The 16713-nt window shown below is 47.4% G+C and overlaps 1 protein-coding gene across 2 annotated transcripts in view; it reads left to right on the forward strand.

The window, feature by feature from the left end:
• NUP107 (nucleoporin 107) overlaps nucleotides 1-16713 on the forward strand; it is a 528088-nt gene that overhangs the window by 483261 nt on the left and 28114 nt on the right. For both annotated transcript variants that reach the window (XM_085653472.1, XM_085653473.1), the window contains exons 26-27: nucleotides 6446-6559; nucleotides 7125-7292. In XM_085653472.1, coding sequence (XP_085509598.1) covers nucleotides 6446-6559; nucleotides 7125-7292 — 282 coding nt within the window. The remainder of the gene's footprint in view (nucleotides 1-6445; nucleotides 6560-7124; nucleotides 7293-16713) is intronic.

Raw genomic sequence — 16713 nt, forward strand, 5'->3', positions numbered from 1 at the left:
TCGAAGTATCCTTGGATAGGTGACTCCTCCCCTGGACTACAGTGCGCATGGGCATCCTCTCCATCCTCAGATTGTTTTTTTCCGCCATTGGGTTCGGATGTGCTATCTTAGCTCAAGTTAGGAAAATATTTGGTCGAGGCCAAAAGGCCTTTAGTTCGCGTCGGTACTGTTTATCGATCGGGTTTCGATAGCATTTTGTTAGTTTACTAACTTTCAGCACCGACTTCTTTCGCATTACCTGTCCATCGACTACTTCGACGATGGAATCCAGGACGCCATTCAAAAGGTGTCCGGTATGCAATGCGAAGTACCCACACATCGACGTCCATCCGGTGTGCAACAAATGCCTTTCGCCGGACCACGACGAATCGACATGCATGGCCTGTGCCCGGTTCCGTTCCAAGAAGACTCTAAGGAACCGAAGAGCGGCGAGACTCGAGGCGCGGCACGCGGCACCGGCCCCAACAGACATCTTCGACGAGGCCGACGTCGAAGAATTAGAAGTCATACCCTCCAGTCCCGTTTCCGAACACGACCCCGGATCGGACGAGGGCGACGAGTCACTCTTCCACAGAGGTGAAGACGACACCGAGGTAGGAGACGACGAGGAGGCCTTAGGGGCCGAAGAGAGTAGCTCCAATGATGAACAAGGCCTACCTGTTCAAACCGAAGAAACACCAGCGCCACAGCCTTTGGCTCCGGTCGAGGGATCGCCTTCGGGCCTTACCCGAGACCCATCCCGTAGTTCTTCGGCCCCGCCCTCGGGCCCGGCCTCGGACGTTCAGCGGCAGCCATTGCTGCATAAGCCAGCTGGTTTCCCTACCACAAAACCGAAACCGAAAGCTGCTCCGGTTCATACGAAACCGAAACTGAAAGTGGCGCTGGTCGGATCGAGGCCTTCCACGCCTTCGACGTCAGCGCAACGCGTCGGCACCGACCGCACCAAGAGGGACTTCGGTGCCGAACTGGAATCGGGCGACATCGGAGTCGACAAACAGAAAAAGGCCATCGGCACCGAGAAACCTACTCGGCTGCCGACGCCAACGACACCGAGGGCAATACCGCCTGCTTCGCCTCGCGTCGCTCCCTCGACGACGCCGATGCCTCACGTATCGAGGACGTCGACGGTGATCTCCACACCTCGACTCGAGGACCCGCCGGCACCGAAAAAATCCACGCCCGGCTCTACGAACCTGCCCGGTGCCAAAGCCTCAAAGACGCCCCAAGTGCGGCCTGCTGCGACGCAAAGCAACAAAACCACGGCGGCCCTCAAAGACCCGTCGGGTTCCGGCCCGATCGGAGCTCCAGCAACCTCTACGGGGCCAGCCAACATTACCTTCGGCTTGCCTCCGTCAACAATCCCGAAGATGTTCCAACTCAGGACACGGGTTACCCAGCCTCCGGTTCCACCGGACGAGACGTCTCCGTCACGTGTCATCGACGCCGACACTGGCAGGCTGATTCTCCACGACCGAAGGATAACTTCGGAACCGCCATTGGACCCTTTCAGGATCCCACTAAAAAGGAAGCTGCCTGTGGAATCAGAACCTCTCCTTTATGAACCGTTCCATTCCTCCTACCAGGATCCACACCGGTTCTCCCCCACAAGCTCCGACACGGATGTATTGGAGGACTACATGGGTGACCAAGCACCCTACCATGTAGACACAGACCCTGATGACCAGCAGGACCCTGATCAAACTTGGGGCGACCCTGCAGACCCCAGTGCACCTCTCGATACACAGGACCCACAACTCTATGGGGCAAAAACATCTCCCACGGAGGATACTGCGGCGTTCAACGCTCTTATTGAACGTGCTGCAAATAACCATGGGGTACAGCTTCACTCAGATACCATCGAGGATGACTTTCTAATGGACACTTTTGCATCCTCAGAAAGACATGTAAAAACTCTGCCAATGCTGAAGGGGGTCCTCAAACCAGCTAAGGACATTTTCAAGGAACCCACCAGGGCACGAGTGATAAACCCCAGGATTGATAAAAAATACAGATCAGCACCTGGGGATCCTACTTACATCAAAGGACAATTACCACTCGACTCCATCGTCGTAGCGAATGCTCGCAAGAGGGCACACTCGCAAACGACAGGTGACGCTCCTCCCCCGGACAAAGAGTCCAAGGTGCTAGAGACCTCCGGCAAGCGAGTTGCCGCCCAGGCTGCCAACATATGGCGCATAGCCAACACTCAAGCGCTCCTCGCTCGCTACGATAGAGCGCACTATGACACATTGGAGCAACTACTCCAACATCTCCCTGACCAGTTCAAAGAAGGTGCAGAAATTCTTATCAGAGAGGGACAGCTACTCACAAATGCTTCCATCAAATGTGCACTAGATGCTGCAGACACGGCTGCCAGGGCCATAAACACAAGCGTCATGCTGCGACGACATGCCTGGCTACGAATCTCAGGATTCAAGCCTGAGGTACAAAACAACATACTGAACCAGCCCGTCAACCCCGACTATTTATTCGGCCCGGAGGTTGACACCACCCTCGAAAAGATAAAAAAGGACACGGACACTGCAAAGTCCATGGGCGCCCTCCAAACTCAGTCCTTTCGGAGCGGCTCCTTTCGTCGCCCCGGAAACAAGGGGGCAGGTAGAGGACAGGGGTCACAACAAACGTATAACAAAGGCAATACACAGACCACCTACGATAAAAACACCCGAGGTGGATATCGTGGCTCCAGTACAAAGGGCAGAGGACGTGGCTACGGCAACACCAGGTCCTCCCCCAAGAACAAGCAGTGACGCCCTCTCCCTTCCTCCCGACCACATAATACCTGTCGGGGATAAGACTACAAAGGTTCCTGTCCACGTGGAACTCCATCACCACGGACAGGTGGGTCAAAGATATTGTAAAATACGGTTACTGTCTGGAGTTAACCTCCACTCCACCCACAATACCACCAAGAAACCGTCCTATGTCCTCAGAGCACTTAACGCTCTTACAGCAAGAGGTGCAAAGTATGCTTCTAAAAGGCGCTATAGAGGTCGTCCCCATCCACGAGCAGGGTACGGGGGTTTACTCCCTCTACTTTTTAATTCCAAAGAAGGACGGGTCGCTCAGGCCTATATTAGACCTGAGACCCCTGAACCAGTACATTCTTTCAGAGCACTTTCACATGCTCACCCTACAGCAAGTCCTTCCGCTTCTCAAGCAGGGAGACTTCCTAGCCTCACTGGACCTCAAGGATGCGTACTTTCACATACCCATCCACCCCTCACACAAAAAATACCTCAGGTTCACTGTTCAGGGGCAGCACTATCAGTTCAAAGTCCTTCCCTTCGGCGTGACAACAGCGCCCAGGGTTTTCACGAAGTGCCTAGCTACGGTGGCAGCACATCTACGGAGGCAGCATATACACGTCTACCCCTACCTAGACGACTGGCTCGTTCAAGCGAAGTCAGCCCAGCAATGTGCAAGCCACATGTCCCGCACCATTCACCTTCTTCACAGTCTGGGATTCTCACTAAATTACCCAAAGTCCCATCTCAAGCCCGCACACGTACAACAGTACCTAGGTGCGACTATAGACACTCTGGCGGCCACAGCTCAGCCAAACTTAGTGAGGATCAACAGCATACAACTGCTGATCTCCAAGTTCAAACCCAATCACTCGCTTCCAGCGCGAGTGTTTATGCAGTTGATAGGCATGATGGCCTCCTGCATCTTCATAGTCCCGCACGCGAGGTTACATATGCGCCCACTTCAGGAGTGCCTAGCACGTCAGTGGAATCAGGTCGGGCATACAACTCTCTGCATTGGTGGAATCCACAAAACCTTTGCAAGGGCCGACCGTTCCAAGAGCCTGTTCCGCAAATAGTACTGACAGCGGACGCGTCTCTCCAGGGATGGGGAGCTCATGTACTCCACTACACAGTGCAGGGACTATGGACGACACAACAGAAGAAGATGCACATTAACCTTCTGGAACTGATGGCAATCTTCCTGGCCATGAAGGCATTCAAAGTACATCTGTGCAACAAAGTCGTGTTGATCCGGACGGACAACATGACTGCCATGTTCTACATACAGAAGCAGGGAGGAACACACTCTCCACAGTTGTCTCATCTGGCTCAGAGCATGTGGAAGTGGGCCATTCAGAGGAACATGTTCCTCATGGCGGAACACCTCCCTGGCAAGGACAACCAGATGGCGGATCTGCTCAGCAGACACAGCCACCAGATGCACGAGTGGGAGTTACACCCATCAGTACTCCAACCGTACTTCCAGCAGTGGGGTCATCCAGAAATAGACCTATTCGCGACAAGCGAAAACGCAAAATGCCAAAGCTTCGCCGCCAGATTCCCACATCCGCAGTCGCAGGGCAATGCGATATGGATGAACTGGTCCGGCAGATTTGCGTACGCTTTTCCCCCAGCGCCGCTGATACCGCTGGTGGCTCGCAAACTACGACAACACTCCCTGACACTCGTCCTAGTTGCTCCCACGTGGGCACGCCAGCCGTGGTACACCACCTTCCTCGAACTTTCCGTGGTGCCGCATCAAAGGCTGCGGATCAAACCCGCGCATTTGACGCAGAACCATGGAGAGGTTCAGCACCCAGATCCGCAACAGCTGAACCTGGCGATCTGGCTCCTGAAGTCCTAGAGTTTGGCTATCTCAACCTGCCACCTGACTGTATGGACATCATCAAGGAGGCCAGGAGACCCACTACCAGGGCTTGCTATGCAGCCAAATGGAAAAGGTTCGTCATTTATTGCGGTAATAATGACATCAACCCGCTGGACGCATCCATCCACAACATCATCTGTTACCTCTTACACCTATACCGATGCAATCTGGCGTACACCTCTATACGTGTCCATTTGACCGCAATATCAGCCTATCTGCAAACCAGGCAGCACCTCTCTCTATTCAGAGTGCCTGCCATCAAAGCATTCTTGGAAGGGCTCAAACGAGTCATTCCACCTAGTCACCCACCGGCTCCAATGTGGAACCTCAACTTGGTCCTCACACGCCTGATGGGTCCACCCTTTGAACCTCTACACTCCTGCGAGATTCAATTCCTTACCTGGAAAGTGGCCTTCCTAGTAGCGATCACTTCCCTAAGAAGAGTTAGTGAACTCCAGGCACTAACCGTTCAAGAGCCATTTATTCAGGTTCACGCCAACAGGGTCGTACTACGTACCAACCCCAAATTCATGCCCAAGGTAATATCGCAGTTCCACATGAATCAGACTATTGAACTGCCCGTTTTCTTCCAAAACCCACAAACTGTTGCAGAAAGGGCACTACATACACTAGATGTACGGAGGGCCCTCATGTACTACATCGACAGGACTAAACCATTCAGGAAGACAAAACAACTGTTCGTTGCCTTTGCCCCACACCACAAAGGTAACGCCATCTCCAAAGCAGGGATAGCCAGATGGATAGTTAAGTGTATTCAAATCTGTTATCAGAAGGCAAAACGCACATTAACTATTCCACCACGAGCCCACTCAACACGTAAGTTGGGGGCTTCCATGGCCTTCCTAGGAAATATTCCCCTGCATGATATATGCAGAGCAGCCACATGGTCCACTACACACACATTTACAAAACACTATTGTGTAGATGTGCAGTCAAAACAGCAGGCAGCTGTAGGACAGGCTGTTCTCAAGACGCTTTTTCAGACCGCTGCAGCTGGCACGGGTAGCCGCCGCTAATAGAGGGCACTGCTATGTATTCTATGCACAGATATGAATTCAGCAGCCCACATGCCTCGAACTGAATATGCTACTTACCAGTATGCATCTGTTCTTGGCATGTAGGGCTGCTGACATTCATATCGCCCTCCCTCCTCCCCGGCGCCTGTCGCAGCTGCAGCTCTCAGAATTACTGCAAGCATGGTCATCACTTTCTGTATCTACTCCATCACTGCCACAATGGCGAAAAACAATCTGAGGATGGAGAGGATGCCCATGCGCACTGTAGTCCAGGGGAGGAGTCACCTATCCAAGGATACTTCGAAGACTCTTCCAGGACAACAACGTGCAAACATCCGGACCCAACACTAGGCGGCGATCTATGCACAGATATGAATGTCAGCAGCCCTACATGCCAAGAACAGATGCATACTGGTAAGTAGCATATTCAATTTGAAAGAGTTTAGACTCAACATTGCTTTGGTGACTGACCACGCACAGTTTCATCAAAAACCATTTTATGTAATTGTGCATGTGTTTTTAGCACGGTTTTAGTTCCTTTTTTACTGGGGATTTGACAGATGATCTACTTAAGTTTTAAATTGGCCTGAAAGAAGGTGTCATGCCTACCGCAAGACCTGATCAAATGTTGAATGCTGAAGAAATAGCTTCAAGGAGAAATTTATTGACCCATTGTTATTGTAAAGTTTCACATTTTGTCTTGCTTTGTGCTTTTCGTGTGTATGTTGACACATTCATTTATTTTGCAGCTGGACTTCAGTATCTGGAAAGGCATTCTGGATAGTTTAACACTTGATGTTAAAGAGAAAATGTACAATGTTTTACTCTTTGTCAACGGTGGATGGATGGTTGATGTTAGAGAGGTAATTCAATCTTGCTTCTTCATCTGTTGGCAGAATCTGATATTTTCTCTACATGAATGTGGGTTCATTTCTGCAAAAGGGAAAAAAATCATAGATCATTTGGAGATGAAGACAAAATGTCTGGTCTAAAAACTAAATTGCTGCTCGCTTTCCCTCACACTGACTCATTCATGCGAATATTGTAACATGTTCTTCTTCATTCATAGTTAACAAATAATACGTATTTTGTGAATAGACAATCTATTTGACTTTCTCAGTCATAAGCATCTGGGATGGGGATTTTTGGAGGGCAGAATTTCAAATTTGAAAAGAGTAGGATGTGGAGAACTTTTTGTGTTTAGCGGTGGGTCTCCTCCCTCTCTGTTACATAATGCATCATAGAAGAGGGGAGATGTATTGGGTCAGAAAAGAAAAACAGCAGATCATCAGATTTTCAGAATCATACTTTCTTCTGCTGTATAAAGAATTGGCCTTTCTGTGTTCTTTACGGTATTGACTCAACATTTTGGGACCTGTAAATGGGCTACATTTATGCATAATTCATGTTTATTTTTTCTGTGCACAGGATGTAGAAGATGACCCTGAACGCACCCACCAGATGTCCTTATTACGGAGGCTGTGCCTTCCAATGATGTGCTTCCTTTTGCATACAGTCTTGCATAACACCAAGCAGTACCAGGAGTGTCTCCGGCTGGCTGAAGTGGTTTCTTCAGAACATCAGAAACTCTACATGGTGAGGAAATGAGTGAAAGACATTCCAACTCTTACACTTGTCTTGTTCAATAAGAGGAGAAAAAAAGCATTCTTTTACAGCAAACATCTGCGCACTAAGCCTCCTCCGCAAGTCAAGCACATAATGCTTTGTGCTGGAAAACATTCATTTTTGATATAGGTGTCTGCCCTTTCCGAGTAGACCCTATTCTCTCTTGAACTCTCATTTGATATAATCACAAACACAAGTATTTTACTCTTGGTTTGTACTTTCTATTTGAGGGCACATCCATGCTAGCATGACATTTTATTTTCAGTTTTGCACTTAAGGTGGAGGCCTCGTGCTGCATATCTGTCTTTTATATTTTCACCTTTCCCCTTTTTCATTCTTAGACTAGATCTTAAACTAAGCTGGTTAAACTGCAGCTTGAATCCCTCCTCTGGCCACAACCACTTTTATACCTTTTCTGATACCATTGGTTGAGCCTGCTACTCTAAATGGAAATGTAACCACCTGTAGCAGGGGCTGAGGTTAGCTAAGCATTTTTTCAGGCATGTCTGAATTTGTTTTTGTCTGGTTTCCAAACAGATGTTTTTAAAACTCTACAGGAAATCACATTCCAACTACTTATATTGATATGTTGGGGAAAATGCTTACGCATTTATGTATTAGAGTTTGAGTGTGTATGTATAAGTGAAAGTGAGTAAGAGGGAGTGAGTGAAGGAGTGTGTGATTGTTAAAACGATTGGAAGTTGTGAGGGAGCGGATTTGAGTTGGGTGTCGCTATCAATGACTCTGGGAATGTGTGTGTTAGTAAGAATGAGAACCAGTGAGTGCGAGTTTGTTTGAGTGTGAGTAACAGTGAGTGAGAGTGAACAAGTGAGAGAATGTGAGCCAGAGTAATTGAGGGGGAAGAGAGTAAATTTGAGAGGCAGTGAAGCAGATTCTTTTAACAATGGGGTGAACTCTTGGCCGTTAGTATTTCCTACGAGCTGCCACTGATGTTCTGTTTTTGTGAGAATCACATACCCACATAGGAGTACACTTGTATCTCAGAATGTCTTCCAGAGAGGATTTCCCACTGTGGATGCTAGGCTAACAAAAATTCAAACATGTCGCATGGCATATCTTGGAACTCCTCCACCCCATCCAGCAAATCGTATTGCGATGAGCGATATTTGATCCTGATTAAAGTCAAAACGCTTATGCTTTTAAATGTATTTATCTACTGCTTGCTGCTTAGATGTAAAGGGAGCAGAGCCAGACATCTGGCTGTGCTGCCCTTTAGTGTTATTTGTTTGGGGTACACCAGCACTTCATTGCTGAGCACTGCACCACCTCCATCTGCAGCGCACCCAAAATAGGTAGTCGAGGCTAGTACCAGTAACTGCATTTGGGACTCATAATCTCAGGAGCAACTAATTACAGAATAAAAGTGCCTAATATCGCTTTACCAAACTCTTCATTCCGGCACCATATTTATAGTACTTTTAATTTAGATGATGCAAAAGGAGTATAAGTTCGGGGAATTTCAGTGTTTCCAGTTTTCAAACAAAAAAGCTGGTGGTTCCTCCAGTGGCTGTTAATCGACAATTATTGGTTCAGACTAAAATACGTAAACTCTACTCAGGGGCGTAGCTTTAGGGGCATGTTGGTGGTATGACAGCCCCCAAATAAATGCATTCTTGGCTCCATATTTGGGTCTGGGGACACTGAATCTGGTCAGCTATTTGTGTTGGCTTTTCGTCCAGAGGCAACAATGAAAAGACAAAACGGTGACCATTGATGTAAACGGTAGAGGAAGAGAGAGGGACATACAGAGATATTCATTTGTTGGCTGAAATTCTTAATGGGAAACCAGATAACTTGATATCAGTACCCACTTCCCTGCTTTTCCAAATTGTGTAATCCTATGCAAATATCTTCTTCACAGAGCATCCTTTTTTAGGTCTCGCCTGAGCCAGCGCATGCCCTGATGTGGCGAGACTTTTAGTAAGTGGGCTTCAGAAAATGCTACCACACGCTTTTGCTTGTGTCCTAGAGCTTGCGGTTAGTAGCGGGCGCGCGCATACGAGCAGAGGCGCGCCATCTGGCTTTCCTCTTGTCAGCAGCGCATGTCTTGGCCCCCACTCCTTTCTGTGTTCTCCCTGCTTGGAGGGGCCCTGCTCTCCCCAGCGCGCGCGCGCATCACTCTCGGGCTCACCTCCTGCTCTCCCTCTCACAATTAACTTTCGCAGCCGCGGGGACGCGCTTGTATTTCAGTGCTTGTCTTTTATTTCTTATGTGTTACTGTATCAATCTCCCTTGTGTAACTTGACGCGCTATGCAAACATGCTGCCCATTCATCCCTTCAGTACCAATGAGCTCTTCTATAAATCTGTTTTCCATGCTTGTTATAACTTCGGGTACATCACGCCCACCAACTACGGCGATGAACCAAGATGCAGACTCAAATGCATGTCTTTTCGTAAGTTTGACCGACACCATTGGCACTTCACTTTTAGATAGCATTTTACTGTTTCGCACTTCACTTTTTCTTGACACTTTAATGTTTTTATTTATCACTGCGGAATCGCACTGATATGATAACCTGGATTCCAGACAGCGGTTTTGCTAACATTCCACAACAGAGATTCTGTTTGTTTCCACGAGTTGACATTCTTTGAATGCAGCATGTTTTTGAATTATCCCAGCTTCACGGTTTCTCGCTTTTTTGCACATCCGATTTATGCACGCTTTAACTGGTATTTGGCATTTCACTTCTAGTGAGCCACTGGTTTGCATTTTTACCCACTTACGAGATTCCCTCAGCGGAATTGTACTGATTCTACTCTGCACAGGACAACTTCCCGACAGGGAGTCAGTGTGTTTATCAACTGACGTGATGCTCATTTGCACCTACCGGCATCACTTGAATCCAGCACGTTTTTTAATCATCTTGGTTTGACTGTTTTACCCCACATTTAATCAAAGGAGTGTCATGTATAGTACATACGCAGAGGCGCGCCACAAGCACGAGTGTGTGATTTGAAAAAGAGCAAACAGCTGCTGCTTAGCGTGCGCGCACTCCCCCCACCCCTCCCACTTATTTACTTCTTCAAGGCTCAAGCCCGCCCAGCTGCAAGAGTTGTCTCCTGTGTGTGCGCGCGTGCACTCCCCCCACCGCTCCCACTTCTTCCACCCTCCCTTCATGTTATGCCCCATTTGGCTCGCCTGGTCGCCCCTCTCTTGCTCTACCACAAGCTATCCCACTCTTTCTTCTGCTTCTACGAACGTCTCTCGTGCTAGACTGCCCCCTAACACCCCTATGCTTCTCTGCTCTCCCTCCTCCATCAGGTCATGCCCTTTGCCCCCTCGAGGCTCCACTTTTCCGCTCCCGTTATTGCCCTGAAGTCCTCCTGACCCTTCTTTTTCCACGCTATCCCCCTAATGCGCCTTTCATCTTCCCCCGATATCTCCTTCTGTATTCTAAGGTCTCCTTTCCTTCTTTCTTCCTTGTTTTCTTGTTGTCTCTGTAACCTGTTTCTGTTGATGTGTTTGTGTCCCAGTTTCTGTCTCTCGTGTTTGTTCGTGGACATAGACTGTGTGAAGAGTTTCATCACTGTGTAGTTGGACTTGTAATTCTTAAGGGAACATACTGGTTTGGACCAGGTATATCTACGTACGTGGTATGGTTCAGCGCTGCAGGTTAATTGACGACCAAGATGCTCTGCACCCGTGTGCCAGCAGACGTGAGATGAAGGAGCTGGTTGTGTTGTGAATGCCGTGCACCCTTGACGACAACACTGCGAGAAACAGGCTTGCAGGCCATTACTTTCAAAAGCTATTTTTCATCTCTTGCTTTGATGGTGCTTTTCCTGTCGAGGCTTGTCTCCCGAACGATTTGCACCCTTCCTCGGATAGCTGATTAGTCTCTAACCGCGCTGCCATTTTCTGTCCTCGCCGGAGCATAAACTCCGTTGTCAGATGACACGCCAAACTTAATGGACCGAAACAGGTTATTCATCTTCATAAAGGGTGACACAGTTGTTCAGTGTTATCTGTGCATTTTTGCTTTTCTTTCACCCTTTTGAAATCGCATTCTGCTGACGAAAAGGTGAATTTTAAGTGAGCGAAATAAACATGCATCTTAGTAGCTCTCTGGTGATTTCTGATGCTTCTTATTTTTTTGCCGTTGTGTTTTAACATTTTTCGCTGTTATTTCCAGAGATGGTGATAAGACGCCTCAGCCCAGCGTATTGAAATTTAAAGTTTTTTCCTGTGAAGGCTGCTATGTATGTACAAGCAGACATTTTATTTTTCAAGCAGACATTATCAGAAGCATGGCTTTGGTAGCACTATACCCAGTGTACAGACGTGTAGATTCATATTTTGATTCAGAATTCTGGGGAAATCATAAAAGGATGTTCTCTTTAGCATAGCCACCTCATAGAATTTGAATGCTGCATGCTAAAACTTTCATCAAATGTCTTTTAAATGGCACACGCTGGAAAGCATCCTTGTTTTTGCTTCACACAGTTTTCGTTAATTATTTTAGCAATTATTGGCTAGCTACAAGTAGGAGAAATTCGCCAGTACAAAGCTGGCTTCAGCAGCCTGGCCTGTCGGGGCAGGGCCGTCTTTAGTGCTGGTGGTGCCTGGTGAGACAGTCTTTGTTGCCCCCCCCCCCATGACTTCCTTCTCCACTAATTCCATCAATACTACCCTCCAGCATTGCCCTCACTTCTCCATAGCACGCTCTCTGACTTGTATCATTTTTTATAGCGCAACTGGTAATTCACTCATACTCAGTTCTGTGACCTGCATTGTACACATTCTTTACCGCAGGCACATTGATGTTCTGTGCTACTTTATTACGAGTCAAACCTGCCACTAGAAACAAGCATTGGCATAGCCAATAGGTTTTGCCTTGGGGACCTTATAAGTGTTTAGCCATGCAACGGTTGATGTTGTTGCACCAAGGATATTGTGCTGCGTAACTAAATACTTATAAGGTCCCAAAAGCGAGACCTATTGGCTATGCCAATGCTTGTCTTTATTATCACATGTGTGTGCATTTTTAAATACTTGAGTAAGTGCTCATTGGACAAGGTGGGCTGCATTGTCTTTATTTTCGGTCTTAAGCTCAGCGTATTGCTCTGGACTGTAATATTTACCTTTGTTTCTAGGTGTGCTGCGATGCACAAGTTATCTGAGTGGACATGCACATGCCTCTCTCCAATGTGTGTCTGCCTCACAGCTGCCTAAATAGCTTTTTGAAACAACTTTTTTCCTCTCACTTCACCTCCGAGCAGTTTCACCCCATGTGGTCTGTGTGATGTTTTGTGGGACATCCATTGGGACTATTGTTGAGGGTGTTTCGATTGACAGCAATCACTCTTGCTGTACTCTGCCTGTATGTCTAGTGCAAATAAGAGTTGTTTGTAAGCAGTGGGGTGTTCTCAGAGGTAATAATAAAATCAGTACTGTAGGAAAGTGGCTCTATATATACTGTTCCCAAATAGGTACAGTGTGTATAGAGTCCACAGTCCCCAGAGGTTTGGCAGAGTCTAAAGATAGATATAACCTTACTCTCTAAAGTGGTAGCTTGGTCGAGCAGTAAAAAGATATGGTTGTTTTATTTTAGAACCAACAAGAGGTATCAAAATATACTTTCTCAGAAGGAGATGCTTTAGTTAAATACTTTGCAAAAGACAATTGACTTGGAATGCAATAGTTACAGTTTGTTGCAATAGGCAACACAATTTCAAACACAATAATACATTGAGCTCAATGGGAATTTTAAGTTATATGCAATTGATTACTTTCAGGATTACTTTTCTAACTCCAGGACTGGATCCTAGATTCAGTCCTGGGACAGTTCTTGGAAACAAGTGAGTAAATACATTTTAGTTACTGTTGTGATTTGTAAGCAATATTTTGCTATTTTAAATGTTGACACTTAGAAACTTTTTCTTGTCAAATTACCAATGTTATCCTATGTAAGGAAATTCACTTAGCAGGTAAGTGGGGTTATGGTTACTTTTCCTAGGTCGGTGTTGGATCCTGGATCCAGCACTAGTGTACCACCTGTAAGCAGTTGAGAAACTGCGTTTAAGTTATATAGGCGATTTTTAAGGAATATTTATAAGTTTGCAAAATCGACACTTGGAAGAAAATTTCACAGAAAAACAGTCAATGGTTTCCTATGAAAGAAAATTCCAAGTTACGGATAAAGTATGTTCTCGTTACTTTGGTAATCCAGTGCTTGGCTCCTAGGCTCAGTACTGGGACAGCTATCGAAAACAGGTAAGTAATTACGTTTTCACAGTTGGTACGATTTTTAAAGAATATTTGTAGTTTGCAAAAATTGACAGAAGACGTTTCACAGAAAAACAGTCAATGGTTTCCTATGGTAGAAAATTGAGTTAGTGGTAAGTACGGTTTGGAGTACTTTTCAGGGTCAGTGCTGGGCACCAGATCCAGCACTGCGATCTCTCCTAATAGCAGGTGAGTATTTCCGTTTTCGTTACTCTGTTGATTTTAGGTGGCAAGTGGCCTGGAGAAGCTCACAAAGGCGGCATGCCTTTGAAGCTTCCCCCTGCCCATCCTGGGGGAGTAGACCTAGCACCTCGCCCAGGATGTGCATTGTTGCAGGCCCAGGAGAGCGGGGGCTCTCCACCCAGGGGTCCAGCAACATTTCTGCTGTGTGGCAGCCTAGGCAGCCTCTCAGACAAGACGTGGATTGTAGGTTAGGTTTCGGGGGCATCTCTAATATGCCCTCTGTAGTACTTTGTACATTAAATCCCACACTGGCATCAGTGCGGGTTTAATGTGCTGAAAAGTTTAATACCAAACTTCTCAGTCTTCAGTGTTGCCATTATGGTGCTGTGGAGTTCGTGTTTGACGAGCTCCCAGCACCATATACTCTTAAATGGCAGCACTGCACTTACAGTACCCAAGGGCTCATGTTCCTGTGCCCACACCACTGGCATAGGGCACCCAGCTAGAGGGGTGGCTGATGTATGCCAGGGCAGTGTAGGTTGTGGGCATGGCACACAGGGATGTGTGCCATGTCGACTCTCTCTTTTGTCTTGTACCCAGACACTTAGCCGACAAGGACAGTCTGTTTGTGTTAGGGTTCAGGGCCTCTAAGGGTGGCACAATAAGTGCTGCAGCCCTTAGAGGCCTTCCCTGGTCACAAGGCCCTGGGTACCGAAGGTACCATTTACCAGGAGCTGACATGTGGCCAGGGTTTGCCAATTTGGGTTTTAGGTTTTAGGGAAGGAACATAGGCCCTGGGCACCTGATTGGCAGGAGTCCAGGGCACACTCAGTCAAAGTACATTCAGCAATTCAGCAAAAAGGGGGGGCATACCATGCAAGAAAGATGGCACTTTCTCACAAGTACTGTCCCGCACAGAAGTTTGTGTATCTGATATACTGAGACATCTAGCCGCAGATTACTTACCTTTGAATTTCCTACAAGCGCCAGACTAGATCCAGAAAACGTTTTCAGCAGTACCTCTGCGCATTAGTAGAGGGCATCATGCAACTCCGTAGTGATGTCGTCCACTGGATGTGACATCAACAGAGTCCATATAATCCCCCTTCGACATGCTAATGCCAGCTTCTTCTTTTCCGCGCTTACTGCCACCCATAATCCAGCCTAACCCCTCGACGACCTCCTTCCAAAATAAAGTAAAAAGGCTTTTGATGAACAAATTACTCCAATAACTACCCTTAGGAACTCAGCTGGAAGATTCTCATGTGGACAACTCTGGGTCATGAATCCAACTTATTGATGGTTACTTTGCAGTTGTTCTGTTGCTTAAATAATTGATTTCTTATTTTATATATATGACTTGTCTACTATTTGTACAGCACTCTGATACTCATATGGGTCATGTTTGCTGTAGGACGCTGGATTAGTATATGGTACACACTTATTTAAGTGAGGCACCACTCACTAATCCAGGCAACCCTTATGGTGGTTTTAGTGGTTTTTGATAACCTTCTGAAAGCTCTCAAAGTCATAGCTGTGGAGAGCAGCCTTCAGGCTTATCTTGAAGGAGTGTTAAGCAGCTTGTTTTACCAGGTTAATCATGTAGTGTAGTTTAAATGAAAAAGAAGCCACACAGTGTATATATAAAATGTCTATTTATTACACAACTCTCACTAACACATTGGCATTTCTACTACCTAGAGATATAAACACAAATACACAATAATACTTAAATTGCAATAAGGTAAGAAGCACAAAATACAGTGTTCCCCAGAGAGAGACCAAACCATATATGGAATGTGAACTTCAATCAAAGTCGGGACTCGGACTGAAGACTCAGATGAACTGGAGGCACCAGGAACCACCTGTGGTAAGTTCCCAAGAAACACACGGAGGGTGTGTGCAGAGTGGAAACATAGCCACGTGTCCAATAGAAGTCAGTCGGGAAGTCGCGGTTGCATCCTTTAAGAAGGACCCTTCCCAGTGGACTCTGTAGAAACGCAGTGGAAGACTGAAGGTTGGAGAGTCACCCCACCAGTGTTTACCCCAGGAACCCGGATACCTACACCAGGGAAGCTGGGTGCATAGGTGCGAATTTACAAACGGAAACCACCGTAGACCACAATGGAGGACTTCAGGAAAGATACCACTGGAAAAGACTGTGCAGGAGTCCGGTGGAACCCAAGGGTGGATTCTTGAAGTGAAGAACCTGTAAGCAGAGGGGACAGAGTCTATGCCAAATGGAGGTGACCAGGAGCCACGGAAGAGCAATGCCCACCGATGTCGAATGGTTCAGAAATGATGACGGTGAACTTGTCACTGCAGCTGGGAGGAGCAGGCAATGTGGAAGAAGGCCAGGAGCAATGCACGAGCTGTCCCTCGTCTGAAGTTGAGAACCAGGGGATTGGTGTCCGACAGGAGCACCAACAAGCCTTGGCAGCGGCAACTGGTGTGGAGAACAAAGAAGGAGCAACATTGGGACCAGCAGAGGACTCGCCACAAGCAGGAGAGTCAGAGCAGGCCCGAGCAAGCAAAGGAGCTCACTGGAGAAGAAGACCCTCAAGAGGACCCACAGGCCGAAGGCACAGGAGTTGCAAGAGGACCTCGAGCAGTTCACCAAGAAGGAAGGCCCACGATACAGAAAATGCGGTGAGGATGCTGTACTTTGCAGGAAGAGATGATGGAGCTTCGTGTAGCCCGAAGATCCCTGGAGTGCAGAGCCCACAAGCCTTGGCAAATGCAAGTCGACCCGTGCAATGAGTTTGGTCCCAGCAGTTCGGACGAAGGACACTGGCCTCAAAATTGCAGAGAGGATAGGCCAGGCCTCGAGGGAGGTGCAGAACCACCACCTGTGTTTCTGAGCCTTTCAAGGTCTGTGAGACGTCAGGAGCAGCAGACCGGTCAGCTTAGTTGTGGTGCCTGCAGATGCATGGGATTGACTCTTTCACTCCAAGGGATA

Source organism: Triturus cristatus, chromosome 4_1 (genome assembly GCF_964204655.1).
Source record: "Triturus cristatus chromosome 4_1, aTriCri1.1, whole genome shotgun sequence".
Classification (NCBI taxonomy): Eukaryota; Metazoa; Chordata; class Amphibia; order Caudata; family Salamandridae; genus Triturus; species Triturus cristatus.